General features: G+C 41.9%; 1 protein-coding gene across 1 annotated transcript in view; it reads left to right on the top strand.

Moving 5' to 3' along the window:
* MTIF2 (mitochondrial translational initiation factor 2) overlaps nucleotides 1-15252 on the top strand; it is a 21218-nt gene that overhangs the window by 3518 nt on the left and 2448 nt on the right. Inside the window, exons 3-11 of the mRNA XM_018564319.1 lie at nucleotides 319-439; nucleotides 1251-1425; nucleotides 3403-3563; nucleotides 4051-4227; nucleotides 5673-5812; nucleotides 7761-7885; nucleotides 9756-9960; nucleotides 11432-11684; nucleotides 12277-12417. Of these exons, the coding sequence (XP_018419821.1) occupies nucleotides 319-439; nucleotides 1251-1425; nucleotides 3403-3563; nucleotides 4051-4227; nucleotides 5673-5812; nucleotides 7761-7885; nucleotides 9756-9960; nucleotides 11432-11684; nucleotides 12277-12417 (1498 nt within the window). The remainder of the gene's footprint in view (nucleotides 1-318; nucleotides 440-1250; nucleotides 1426-3402; nucleotides 3564-4050; nucleotides 4228-5672; nucleotides 5813-7760; nucleotides 7886-9755; nucleotides 9961-11431; nucleotides 11685-12276; nucleotides 12418-15252) is intronic.

Raw genomic sequence — 15252 nt, 5'->3', positions numbered from 1 at the left:
GAGTGAGGGTCTGCTTTAAGCAATAGAGCTTCATCGCCTCTCAGCCCCAACCTCTGATCAGACAAAGGAGCAGCAGTCTGGGTGTTACTGTACAGGGGATTACATGAGGCAGATATCAGGAGAGGTTGTTGTACTTACACTGACTGCATCTAAAAGTACATTTCACAAGGTTTCAATCACAGACCGCTGCACTGACTTGGTGTACATGTATCTGTCTAGAGTTCAGCTTTAAGATGTACTAGGATCTTCCTTTAACAGAAGTTACATTTTCGTCCGCTCTCATATTTTCCTTAATTATTGCTTTGTTTTTTTTAAAAGGAAAAAGAAAAGGTGAAGCAAAAGCTGCCAGTAATTAAACCGAAACAGAAGAAGGAAGTGGTGCAGGTATGGCACAACATGACAGTGACTCTGCTGGCAAAAGCCATGAATAAGGATATCGGTGAGTTGCTCCTTTTCTGACTCGCTTGGGATTCCTATGGAAATTCTTATTCCATGGGGTTGTAGTGCAAGCCTACCGGTTAGGGTATATGCAGTATGCAGTCATGGTAGATGTGTGCAGTTATGGTAAAGTATACAAGCTGTTGGGATGTGTGTGGATACGCTCTAGTTGTGTGTACAGGTAGCAGTTGGGTTCAGTGTGTGTGTGTGTGTGTGTGTACAGGCAGCAGTTGGGGTCTGTGTGTGTGTGTGTGTGTGTGTGTGTGTGTGTACAGGCAGCAGTTGGGGTTAGTGTGTGTGTGTGTCCAGGCGGACGTTGGGGGTCAGTAAGGTGTACAGGCAGCAGTTGGGGGTCAGTAAGGTGTACAGGAAGAAGTCAGGGAGTAGGCTGAGCGTTTAGCATAGAGTTCAGTGAACACAAAAGACTGAAGGGAATTTATCAAAACTATAGCAGCGGTGCACGGCAACCAATCCGATTCTCTCTCTTTCATTTTCAAATCTTAACTTGACAAACTGAAGAGAGAAGCTGATTGGCTGCCATGCACAGCTGCTCCAGATTTTGTCTGCTCCAGTTTTGATTAATTCCCCCCAATGTGTGGGAGAGCCTGCACAGGTCATGTTCATGCTGCATTGAGCACAGACATGACTTTGTTCCCGTATTGTGCACATATGTCATCACGTGATGGTCACTTTGGCCCAATGCAATCATTATATTTATCAGTATCTGTCATGCTGCTCTCATCTGCTGCTGTCAGTATGCTGTCTGTGTCCATGTGCTCTTTGCTTTACTTTTTCACTCTTTGGTTCTCTAGATGACATTTTTGAGGCTCTCCTGTACACGGACCACGATTTGGACTCATTAAAACCATCGACAATGCTAAGTGATGATGCAATTAAAGAAGTAATCAAGAAATGTGGAATGAAGTTCTTGTTTGTGGGACAAAATAAAACAGAAAAAATCAAGGAAAATATTGATGCTTTAAAAAGGTATTTATTTTATTAGAGCAGAGGAAGAAATCCAGGCAAACCGCTAAAGACTCCATTGAAGTACGTGTATGTTTACTGTTTTACCTGCCAGTTTGTAATTCTGTACTGCCAGTCGTGGGATTTACACATTTTTACAGCCAGACAAGCCAACACTTTTATTTAAGCACTTCTCCCTGCTTCATTATATCAGCTTCTTGTGTCCCCTCTCTACCTCCTTCCTCCTCATTGGACAGTGAATGAGCAAATTCATTTCTGTCCACTCGGCAAGGAACTGAGAAAGTCGCAGAGGGATCTTACCAACTACCACGTGAATAACGCACCAAAATTACAAATCCTTTGGCTTGTGAACCAGCTAACCTTTCAATTGTTTGCCTAGAATTCCACTTTAATTATTCCATCTTTGGAACTTGATTGGAGGATGGGATTTGATGCGTCAGGTAACGGAACATAGGTTTTTATGCGTCTGCACTTTGCTAGCTAATAGAGCAGCAGCTGATACTAAGTGATAAATACTTTGTAGCAAATTATTCTATTTAAACAACGCTACACTGTTTCTATAGATAACAGAACATGCGTTTCCTTCGCTGGGAAGCGGGGTCAAGGGCCTTTGCACACTTCTGCATCCCGTTCATTGCATGGTTTTGTGCGATTTACACACGCTATCGCGCAACGCACCTACTGGGCATTACAGTGCGGCTGTTGCATTGTGTTGCCATTTATTTGAATGGCGCCTCCAATGCACCTCCCAGTGCAATGTGCTGTCAGGAACCACAACATGCGGTACCACAATACCTTGCAGTGTGGTGAACAAAAGAAGTGCATGCATGATGGGTACATTGCGTGATAGCGTGAGTTAATTTCATCGAACTATGCGACTAACGCCATGCAGAGGTGTGAACGGGCCCTAAGTGCTGGGGATTTTATGCAGACTATACGGTTATTTAAGCAGCATTACAACCTGGCCTGAAAAAAAACATATTTAGAAAACACAATGATGCTTCAGATTCCTGAATAACAAAATGTTTAAAAAAAGAGCCGGAATAAGGAAAGCCCAGTCATGTGACCAGCCTCTCCTCCAATCATGGTGTTCTTTCTGCAGTGTCACCACAGCCTTTTATGAGACAGGATGTAGAGTCCAGCATACTATAGTGATGTCCAGCCTATAACGTTATGTACTCCCTACTTTGGGTTAGCCTTTTACCTCTCCTTCTCTATATTTGGATAATTGATATTTTAGGTTTGCTTAGATGTAATATTTAATTTGTTGTATGTTGGAAAATATTATAGCCACCCCCTTAGTTATCTCAGACCTCTCCAGATCATATACAATAGTAAGATTTACATATTTATCTCTTTGTATATTTAAAGTGATAATAAAACAAATTTAGGAGAGAACAATGTAATGTTCCCACTAAATGAAGGCCCAATTGATCATGAAAAAAACAAGGTAATATTCACCTGGATACACATAGGGGTTAATTTATAAAACTTTGACACTGCAAACAGATCTGCAAATGAGATTCGCAGCACATCTTGGCCTCTAGGTGGAGCTGAGGAGCATGGGAAATTCCTTAGCTCCATCCAGTGGCGTAATGTACTGCAAATCTTGTTCACTGTGCAAACGGTTTATAAATCACCCCCTAGGTAGTTGTAAAAATACTGTATGTACAGTTTTAAGAACAAATGCCAATTTGCAATACTGGGTTCAGACTTTAAGGTTTCATTTACCCTCATCATTAATGCTGTTCTTATCAACAAGGAATAATCTTGGACTGCCCAGCTGCTTCCATCTCAAGACAAAGACATGCAGACCCCCTTTTCCTTCACATTTACTGATAATGCTCAGCAAACGTATGCGGACTCATGGAGGTTACAGGAAAAGGCTGTTCATTGTGGCAGATCAGTTTGTTGCAGTTTCATGAATGTTATTATATTATCTCTGAATACATTTTATTTGTTCTGTTTTCCAATTTCTAGGCCCCATCCAGATCCTTCTGTTCTAGTGCCCAGGAATCCGGTGGTAACTATAATGGGTCACGTGGATCATGGAAAAACAACTCTCCTCGACCAGCTGCGCAAAACTCAGGTAGCAGCAATGGAAGCTGGTGGCATCACTCAACACATTGGCGCGTTTAGTGGTGAGACGAGTTGTGTTGCACAATGCTGATTTATTAGATATTTTGTCATTTTTGTAATTACTTTTTAGCGGCATAAAAAAAAAATCATAAGAAAATCTTTTATTTCCTTGTAAAGACCAATATACCGGTGAAGAGGGGTAGACAACATTTTCCATAGAGTGAGGAAAATTCCACTCTTAGACTCTTTGCAACTAGAACAAGTGTTCCCATTGTAATAATCCCCTTCTATTCCTTTTCTTATAAAAGCACAAAATGTTGGATTGTCTGTGCACTTTCAATCCCAGTGGAGTGATCACTAGGAGAATGGAGAGACAACAAAAAGAACCAGACAGGCGTTCAAATCTCTCACCACTCTTTCCAAAGCTAAAGCGTTTTGGATTCTATACTGTACACTGTCACTTTTTTAGTGTAATATGCTTTGAACCAATTTTAGTTGTTTTGCTTTTTTTTTTTTTTTTTTTTTTTTTTTTTTTTTTTTTTTTTTTAGTGAATTTACCTTCAGGGAACAGGATTACATTTCTCGACACCCCAGGACATGCAGCCTTCTCAGCAATCCGGGAGAGAGGGGCAAACGTGACCGATATTATCATATTAGTAGTCGCTGCTGATGATGGGGTAATGAAGCAGACAGTGGAGTCTATTCAGCATGCCAAAAAAGCTAATGGTGAGAGATGGTAATAGTACAGAATAATACTGGTAGGGCCGTAGTGATAAGACCAGCATGGGACAGAGTAATACTGGTAGGACCATAGTGATGAGACCAGCATGGGACAGAATAATACTGGTAGGACCGTAGTGATGAGACCAGCATGGGACAGAATAATACTGGTAGGGCCGTAGTGATGAGACCAGCATGGGACAGAATAATACTGGTAGGACCGTAGTGATAAGACCAGCATGGGACAGAATAATACTGGTAGGACCGTAGTGATAAGACCAGCATGGGACAGAATAATACTGGTAGGACCGTAGTGATAAGACCAGCATGGGACAGAATAATACTGGTAGGACCGTAGTGATAAGACCAGCATGGGACAGAATAATACTGGTAGGACCGTAGTGATAAGACCAGCATGGGACAGAATAATACTGGTAGGACCGTAGTGATAAGACCAGCATGGGACAGAATAATACTGGTAGGACCGTAGTGATAAGACCAGCATGGGACAGAATAATACTGGTAGGACCGTAGTGATAAGACCAGCATGGGACAGAATAATACTGGTAGGACCGTAGTGATAAGACCAGCATGGGACAGAATAATACTGGTAGGACCGTAGTGATAAGACCAGCATGGGACAGAATAATACTGGTAGGACCGTAGTGATAAGACCAGCATGGGACAGAATAATACTGGTGGGACCGTAGTGATAAGACCAACATGGTGAAGGAGATATGAGACAGACATTTTTTACATCCTTTCACTTCTTGTCTTGTGAGGGAATATGCACTCTTAGGTCATTGTCACAGGAACAAGTGTCCCCTTGGAAGATTTCCAGTCTGACTGTTTTGGTTGCAAAGCAAAATTTTTAATTTCCCTCCAAATTTTGTCTTGATGACCGTGGACAATTAGAGTAAATAATTTGTAAATGGCTCCCTTATATGTATTTCATCTGTTTATTTAGCTGTTTGCCTGGAGTCTTGCTTTAATCCTTTCACTGCCACCGACGTATGTCATACCTGTAAACAAACTAGCTGCCACGACTGCTTACCTGTGTAAAGCTGACTATTGCCATACACTAGAAGTGATTCTGGCAGCTGTAAAGCTGCCTGATTGCTTCCAAGAGCTGGTAAACATGCACCCCCACCTCCCCAAATCCCTGCTTGATGAGCTTCAATGGGCTGCAAAGGTAACATTAGAGGTATAATAGACCCCTAATGTTTCCTTAGAGAACCTGTCACCACTGAAGTGCAATAACGTTAAATTAAAGGTTAAAATAAATTTACATTTTTTACGTCCCAGTTCTGATTGTATAAATTATAGAAGTGGTGGTTGCAAGGAACCGGCACTGACCTTCAGAAACATTACAACCTGCATTTAAAGGTATTACAAAGCTTCTGTGTGTATTTTTGGTGTTAGACTCTTCTAAATGTATGTTTGTGTCGCAGTTCCCATCATCCTGGCCATAAACAAGTGTGACAAGCCTGATGCTGATCCAGATCGAGTCAAAAAGGAGCTTCTGTCCCATGACATAGTGTGTGAGGAGTTTGGAGGGGACATTCAGTCGATTAATATATCTGCGCTTAAGGTAATGCTAATACAGTGTGTATATGTTTCTACTTCAAAAAAGCAATTACTTGATTAATTTAAAAGTAAAGGAGTCAAATTGAAGCTGCTGGTCCTAGCATGCTGTGCTAGCAGAGACGAGTAACCCAATTAGTCCTCATGTGTCCTCACACAGACTTGTAGCTCTAAAGAATAGAGGGTGTGCCTGGCCAGGTTACATAGTCAGGTTCAGAATGTCCAAGTTCAACCAATAGAAAAAATGAATACATAAATAAATGTAAAACCTCCTATATACAGAGCCGTATACCCACAGATGTTACAGAGAAAGGCAAAAACAAAACTTCCTGAAGCAAGGTCCAATTTGCGCCGACGGGAAAAAAATCTTTTCTGATCACTTAGTGATATGGGAAATATACTGGATCCACAATCTCTGGTGTTATTACTTCTAAATGGTAATATCCAGTTCTATTCTGTGCATTTAGGAATGTATCCAGCTTTTTTTTTAATGATTGAGCTGGCAACGACTACTTTCCGAGGGAGTCCATTCCACATTTTTACAGCTCTTACTGTGAAGAAGCCTTTTTTTTTTTATCTGGAGGTTGAACCTCTTTTCCTCCCAGATGTAAAGAGTGTCCCTTGTTCTTTGCAATTATCTTTTAAAGTGAATCATTTTGCACCAGGTTTACTATATCAACCATTTGTGTATTTATACATGGTGATCATACACCCCCTTTAATCAGCTCTTCTCAAGAGAAAACAAATTCAGTCATTTAATCTTTCCTCATATCTGAGCTCCTCAATGCCTCTTTATCAGTTTAGTTGTCCTTCTCTATACTCTCTCCAGTTCTCCGACCTTTTTGTGGACTAGTGCCTAAAACTGAACTGCATCTTCCAGATGAGGTCTTACTAATGCTTTGTACAAGGTCAGGATTATGTCTCACTCTCTCTGGAGTCTATACCTCTTTTATTACAAGAAAGTATTTTTGGTTTGCTTTAGAAACTGCAGCTAGTCATTGCATGCTATTATTCAGTCTATGATCAACCAGAACCCCCAGATCCTTCTTGATTATGACACTCCTAGTTGTACTCCACTTTTAGAGTGTATGAAGCATGTTTTTAACCTCCAAGTCCATAATTTTACATTTATTAACATTACACCTTATTTGCCACATAGTTGCCCAATCACACAGTGCATTCAGATCTGCCTGTAAGTTGGAGACATCTAGTAAGGACTTTGTTCTTCTACATAGTTTGGTGTCTTGGTGACCAGATATGTTAGATTATGGAGTGCAGTGGGCAGCAACGTCCAACTCTGGTTCCTGTTGGACTGCGCAGTCATATTAAGGCAACATGACAATGAAGGTGAGATTAGGAAAATGGACTGTCAGTGCGGTGTCTATCAGATCGATTCATTTGTTTCTCTGGCTCCAATCGAACTTTAAAGTGAAAATTGTGCAAGTACCAAAAACCATCCTCCTAAATTGAATGACATTAGTCTGGTGGTCTGCGGAGGCTCTGGTTTGTACGTGAGATGTAGTCGCACTACAACTGGGAGATTTGTTCTGCAAAACACCCAGACCAGTCATGACACATGGAGCTATTGTACTATTAGGGAGAGGCCAAGGGGGGCTGGGGCTACTATTAGGGCTGATGTCACTGGGGGCGGGAAGGGGGAGGGTCCCGCCTTCAGTGACACCCCCAGAGCTGTGGCAGAATCATTATCAGGTTATTGCAATGCCACCGCTAAAGCCCATAGGATCTAACCGTAAAGAACGTTGATTAAGGAGTTGCTAAAGGTGAAAAGACTTTTCTTGACTCTCAATGTAATTGTTTTTCAAGGACAGATTAGAAAATGAGACTGAACACCTGAGTGGTGGTTATTATTCTCTGTCATTTCTTCTACATTGATATAACAGCCCTTCCATTTGCAGACAATATGATTTTGTTTTCTCTTTATAACTTGTCATTAGGGGGAGAATCTTCATGCCCTCTCTGAAGCCATTGTGACATTATCAGAAGTAATGGAGCTGAAGGCTGACTCCTCAGGCTTGGTGGAAGGAACAATTATTGAATGCCGGACAGACAAAGGAAAGGGGTATATATTTCACTCTTTATCAATGCTACATTCCAATTTAGACTGTCCATGCTGGCAATACATGTAAACCTATAGCAGCACAGAACATAATTTAACAAATCACTTTTACTACTCACAGGTGTCAAGATCTAGTTCTGCTTTTCATTTTTGACATTTGCCACTTTTTTTTTTTTTTTTTTTTTTTTTAAAGAGACCCATGTGAGCTCTGCTGGTATACAGTATATGAAACATGTACTGAAGTGTGGTGCTGTCTACTTCCTGTGACATGGCACAAATCCACAAGTGCCAAGCAGTGTTGCTGCTGAAAGTGCACTTGACATTTAGGTTATCACACACATTATGAACTCTGTGGAAAGAATGCCCCCTTACAGTGGTGGTCAGTGGAAAGAATGCCCCCTTACAGTGGTGGCCAGTGGAAAGAATGGTCTCCTTACATTGATGGCCAGTGGAAAGAATGGTCTCCTTACATTGATGGCCAGTGGAAAGAATGGTCTCCTTACATTGATGGTCAGTGGAAAGAATGGTCACCTTACATTGATGGCCAGTTGAATGAATGGTCTCCTTACATGGCCAGTGGGAAGAATGGTCCCCTTACATTGATGGCCAGTGGAAAGAATGGTCCCCTTACATTGATGGCCAGTGGAAAGAATGGTCCCCTTACATTGATGGCCAGTGGAAAGAATGGTTTCCTTACATTGATGGCCAGTGGAAAGAATGGTCCCCTTACATTGATGGCCAGTGGAAAGAATGGTGCTTGAACTCTTGTCAGTTGACTTTGCCCAGGTATTTCTGAGGTTTTTTTCAGTCTCTTCTCCCCCAGTGACCATTGACTGTGGCTGCATCAGCGGCACCTTTTTGAAGACAGCAAAGAACTGCACATGCACCAGGATTAACATTGTGTCATCTCTGGGCCAACATCTAAGTCCATGAAGTACATAGTGGCCCTGGATAATGCCAGAACAAAGTTGGCACTGTCATTATGGAGAGATAAGCAGATGAGGGCATAAACTTAGCTCTAAGATAATAAATACAAGTAAGTGTTACATGTACACATTAATTAGCATGCAGGAACTTGGCATGAAAAAAACCATAACTGATGTTAGGTCGGTTTTAACACCCATATGATAACAAGCACTCGGAGTCAAAGAAGTGATTGTTATCCAGCATATAAAACAATCTCTCATCACTTAGCAGTCATCCCCTTTTCTTTATAGAATTCATGCCACCTCAGATCTGATTTGGGGTATGTGCAGGCCGGTTTTTGTTATGAACCAGTTTTCCATTTCCATACAAGTCTAATGGGAATGCAAAATCCACTTGAAGCGGGTCTAATGCACCGGTCACTGATTTCTGAAAGATCTCAGAAGCGTCTCAAACTGATGCCATCCATATAGGTCCTCAGACTCTGGTAATATCTGCAGTGCAGCAATGTACAGAAAGGTGAGCGTTGCTGCAGCACACCTAAATGCTTATGACTCTATAAGATGTGCTGCGGTGCCATTTATTGTTTATGGCCCCCAGCGCACCTTGCTGCTCCATGCTCTTTCACATGCATTAAATTACATTAAAGCACATGGTAATAAGTACCACTCATTTAGGTGTGGTACATTTTCAAAAAAAAAGGTGCACTCCAGCCCATTAAAATCAATGGCCTGCTCTATACACAATGTACAAAACAATGTGCTTCCATGCTGTCGCTTCTGCAAAATTATGAACAGAGCCTTACAGTGGGAACACACATCTTGTCCTAACTCCAGGAAGGACAAGCAGATCTCTGCCTTGTTCTCAGTGTGAAGTCTTAGTGCTTCCTGGTTCTACATGGAAAATGATCCTATGTGTGATCTGAAACATTGCCGTCTCTTTTTTCCAGGCCAGTGACCACAGCCATTGTGCAGAGAGGAACGCTTAGAAAGGGAGCGGTGCTGGTGGCAGGAAGGGCCTGGGGTAAGGTCCGGCTGATGTTTGATGAAAACAACACCATGCTGAGTGAGGTGGGGCCCAGCAGGCCCGTGGAGATAGTTGGCTGGAAAGATCTTCCATCTGCTGGGGATGAAATCCTGGAAGTGGAATCTGAGGTACAGTAAACTGCACCTTGATCCTGCTGTACAGATACATTGAGCATATTGTTTTACAGTGAACACTAAGAGTATAAAACCAACATATAAAGCAGAACCAACGTCACTACAGCCCCCCGGAGCATTTGCAATAACAGACAAATATACACAATATACTTGCACCTCACGGCAGACTTGCCCCCTAGTTTGGCCTCCTGCACTCCCACAGCCATCTTCCCTCGGTCTATTGTGTTTATTGAAAATCATGAAATGTATGTTACCTAAAACTAGCGCATGTATTTCATTTTGTGTCATCATCGGCCTCCTGAGATCCCCTAGGGGTGTCTGTTCTCTGAGCCAGTCCTTTATTGTTTTTCTCGTTTCTGTCAGTTTAACACTAGGAACGGGAGCAGAGGGATGACCTGATCAATGTGCTTCTGCTCCTTCATTGTTTAGGCTCCTGCACAGACTGCTTTGTATAAAGCTGAACTCCAGCTTTACCTTCAGCTTTTCATAGTGTTCATTAGAATTCGAAGCAAGTCAGAGAAAGCTCGCCTCATTACCTGGCTGGAAGACATTCAGCATATTCTAGCGTTTTCATTCCCAACCTGAGTGTCCCTGGCCCGCTCCTTTTTTATTTATTGGATTTCAGTCTCTTCAATCAAGGAGGCTCAGAATCTTATGTGGACATTATCTAGAGTGATCTGCATGATAGCCACCCATTAAGTCATTTTAATATTTGGATAACTCCTCCCAAGAACCAGTCCACTGCTTGTATCAGGGCTGAGGACTCTTGAGAGAAGTACTGGGGCAGGAAGCTACGTGCAGCACCCTGTTTGGCCTCCGACTAGCTATGACCTGCCTGTGTTCTATCATAGATCGTGACTGGGTTGGAATGTGTGACCGGTCACGTGGTCACATGTAATCACGCCCACTAAAATAAAGTATGTAATGAAAACAAAAAGGTTTTATTTGGCAGGTAAAACAATTCACAGACATGGCATCAAACGTCACATGTAGCTATTTGCCTGGAGTTCACTTTTAATTGTTCTCTTCTCCCAGGATTGGTCTTCCAGTCAAGTTGTGTCTAAAGCTAGGTACACACAGAGCAATTGATCCGTGGGTGGCCCGATTCCCTGGACAAAAGTCGATCATTAGAATAACTGTTGCTGAAGGGAAATGCTGAAAAATCATCAGCGAAATGGTGCTTGCAGTCTATCGGCTGCCAGCCTTGTTTGGGTATCCTTGCAGTGGCTGGCACTGCTGTCATAATACAAAGCTCTCAGCGTGAGCTTTGTTCCGCCATGCTGTTTGCGTGGATAGAGGAATTTGTTGTATTCTTTTTATTCAGCCTCTGAGGCTGAACGAAAATGAAAATGTCTGAGTGTGTGTATGCAGCTTTGGAAACCATTATCGGTAGTTACAAGGTGAATAGGTTGGCTGCAAAGGTTCTATTTATAATAACTGTCCACTTGTTCTTCACACGTTCCAGCAACGGGCCAGAGAAGTTGTGGAATGGAGGACACATGTAGAAGAGGAGGAAAGACTCAACAAGGACCTGGAGCTGATATCGGCTAAACAACAAGAGCACAGGCAGACTCATAGGAAGACCTTGGATGCTTTCTATGGCATGAACTGGAAACAGAAAAATGCAGCCTTGTTCAGAGCTAACAGACATCTGGTATTTCATAGACCATCGGAAAAGATGAGCAGTGACAATCCCACGGTGCCTCTTATAATAAAAGGTGACTATCTAATTCATCCTTTCTAGATGATACAGGATTTAATTACAGAACAGAAGAGACCACACAAGCTGGCCTATCCCTAAAGCTATCTATATACAGCTCGAATTTTGTCTGATTCCTGCCAAATCGGCCAAAACTTGGGCCATAGATGGCCCTGCCGACGCCACTCAGCTGTCACTCAAAAAATCTAAGGAGCTGGGTGGAAAATTGTTATCTGCACAGTGACTACACTGTGCTGTATATAAAAGATTCTACACTGCTTCACTTTGTGCACTGTGCTGTGTGTTGTATACTTGACACTTGTCTTACTATATTGTATGTACCACCTATTGGCCCATCAGGCATTTCATAGCCTACTGCTAGGTAATCCTTTGCCATACTGGGAGTCAGCCCTTCTGCAGTACTGTGCATGCTTTAGGTCACCACTGTAGTATAAAATGGTCAGTGCCCTTTCCTGCCAGAAACCACCTGACCTAAAAGCTCATCATCAATGGAATAGAACTGCAGTGCGCTATCCGAGGTTTTCTTTTATAACTTTGTTCCTGAACATATTTCTTACACGTGTCAATGCCTTCCCCATTTCTTTGTCTAGGTGATGTAGACGGGTCACTAGAAGCCATTCTTGATGTCATTGACACATATGATGCTCATGAGGAGTGTGAACTGAACTTGGTCCATTTTGGCATCGGGGATATCAGTGAGAGTGACATTGTTCTTGCAGAAACGTTTAACGGTAAGGCGGCAAGGAAAGGGGATTTTTATATTTAGATAGGAAAATAATCAGCTCACTTCCTGTCTTTCGCTGGATTCTGTAAATATACATAAACTTGAGGGCAGCCAGATGCTGCACTGCTCCTCTCTCCCAGGTACAGTCTATGGGACAGGTCTGACCTGACTGAAAACCAAGCTCATCTCAGCAGTCATTAAAGCTAAAATTTCCATTTGCATTCCTTGAATGGTGCATTAAATATTTAACACGGGTACACAATAATAAAAATCTATATACACAATAATAATAAAACTTTTATAAAAGAGTCTATATATTGAAAAAAACACTAATCACTCTTAATTATGTCGTTATTGGTTCGGATGTACCATCGCACCAGGATAAAAACTATTCCTTAAAGTGTCTGTGAAGGTTCTCATTCATCCAGGTCATGGTATATCTGTAGAAAAGAAATCAAGGCAACTGGATTTGGACAAAACATCTTGGAGAGCTATCTTTCTCAATTCAGAATGATGTCTTTCTGAATTGAGAAAGCTGTCCGATGAACAGCAAAACATATTTAAGAAAAATATAGCAAGTCCAATTGCCTTGATTTATTTTTTACAGATATTCCTTAAAGTGTATTTTCACCTTTTGTAGTTACATTTTAGAACCCCCCACCACCCCACTATATGTTCCACAGCAGTGTGCTTTTTCTCCTTCGCTGTTCTGTCACAGGCTGGAGGCAGGTTGTCGTCAAAGCTGTATTGGTAAATTGCAGTAAAGAAATGCACCCTGACTTTGTATTTTAGATGTTTCCCTGCAGTTCATCTTTGAGCAGGTGTATATACACTGAGTTGCCAGATTATTATGAGCACCTGACGTTTGTAGGCAAATTAGCTATAATTTAGCGCTGAAGTTGCTAGAGGGCCAGACCATTATAAATAGAGAAGCAGGTTGTTTACCACGACAGTAGAAGTGATTTGTTTCTGAAGATATGGGTAAACAATGCGATTTAACAGCCTTTGAACGTGGGATGATTGTTGGCGCTCGGAGCCATGGAGCGAGTATCGGCAAAACAGCAGAATTCGTTAAATGTTCAAGAGCAGCTATTGTTAAAGTGTTTAAAGACTGGGCTGTCAGCCGAAAATCTGCGTCTGAACGTGTGAATTGTGGCCGTCAGCGACTAGTCAATGTTAGGGCAGAACGGAGAGTGGCAAAACTGGGACCAGACAACAGAAGGGCAACAGTGCAGTGTCAGATTCCTCGCATTACCTTTCAACATCTCGTGGAGTCACAAGGCGGCCCAACTAAGTCATCTCGTGGAGTCATCTCGGGGCCCAACGAAGTACTGATGGGGTGGTCATAATAATCTGGCCACTCAGCGTATATCACGTTCCCCAAAATTACGAGGGGAATGTTTTACTTATCTGTATATGAAACACAATAATCAGGCTTTGTAATAGCAGCAAGTGAAAATGTGGAAGCCACCTCGAATAAAATACATGGGTCCTAATTTAATGTACATGTTCTCTCAACCTTTTTTCAGTCACGGCACCCTTCAAAATCATTCGGGACCCCAGACAGGAGTGTAAAAAATTACGCGTGCCTCCCCCTTCCTGAAATCAATGCCAGATCCTTACCCTAGATAGAGGTGCAATATGGATTTTAAGGGGGAACCCCATGCAAAAACACAGTCAAAACAATGTGGGATTTTCCCCTTCACCTTAGGAGCCCCCTTCACATCAGAGTCCTACCGCCCCCCCTCCCTCCCCCTGTCACAGCTGGAGCCCTCTTTACATCAGAGTTGTCCTCCGCTCCCCCCTTCATATTAAAGTCCCCTCCCCCTTTCACATCAAAATCCTACCTCCACATCAGATTGCAGGCTGCAGTAGCATGGGTGCAGCAGGCCTGGACAGAGGCAAACGTCCTCCCATTATTCTGAATGGATCCCATACACTCTGGAATAGCGTCATGCGTTTCCATGATGATGCTGGTGGCCGGGCCTGCCTGTACCATGGAAGTGCATGATGCTCTGAAAATATTGAGGCACCTCTAAAGAGACCAGAAGGCACCCCAGAATGCTGTGGCACCCTGGTTGAGAAAAGATTGGTGTAGCCTAGCAGACTGATGTGTATATGACAAATGCACCCCCAGGTGCTGCTGAAAGCAAATTCTGCAATAAACCTAAAACCGTTCTCATATTCCTATATTGGTTTCGGCAGCCATGTGCAATACTGTGTTTTTAGTTGCTTTACACATGTCGGCTCATAAAAGAAAAAACTATTATATTGTTCAAGATAATGTATTGATCCAGAAAAATAAAATCCATTTAGAAAAACTATTAGAGCAGCCAGCTAGAGATGGTACTGCCACCAAACACACCTAAAATCCAAAAAAAGATACAAATAATAATAATAATATTATTAATTTAAAAAAAAAAAAACCTTGAAAAGCTTTTTTAAAATCTCTTAATCTGATTAATCAGCTTTGTGGAAAGCCCCGCCTTCCTTTTGATTGATCGTAGTGTCTGATTAATCAGAATAAGGGATCTTTTGAAAAGCTTATGAAAGCTTTTCAAGAAGTTTGTTTAAATTGAATGTTCCATTGTTATATCATATTGGGTTTGTTTGTTTTTCGTGTCTCCTATATTTTTTGCATATTTGTCAAGCTGATGTATTGTCTCCAGCCTATAGGTAACTTTTATATCTATAAATCTTTCTCTGCTGTCTGCTTGATGTTCCCGTACATCACAAAGCTCCTTAGTAACATGCAATAGCCTTATAATCAAGCTCTGGAGATTCTTTAGCCTGTACAAAGAACAGCAATAACCAGATCAGGTTAGAATCCCCTTTTTTTTTT

The sequence above is a fragment of the Nanorana parkeri genome, unplaced genomic scaffold (genome assembly GCF_000935625.1).
Source record: "Nanorana parkeri isolate BGI_ZX_2015 unplaced genomic scaffold, ASM93562v1 scaffold744, whole genome shotgun sequence".
In the NCBI taxonomy this organism is placed as follows: Eukaryota; Metazoa; Chordata; class Amphibia; order Anura; family Dicroglossidae; genus Nanorana; species Nanorana parkeri.
This window is presented reverse-complemented; position numbering and strand designations above follow the sequence as displayed.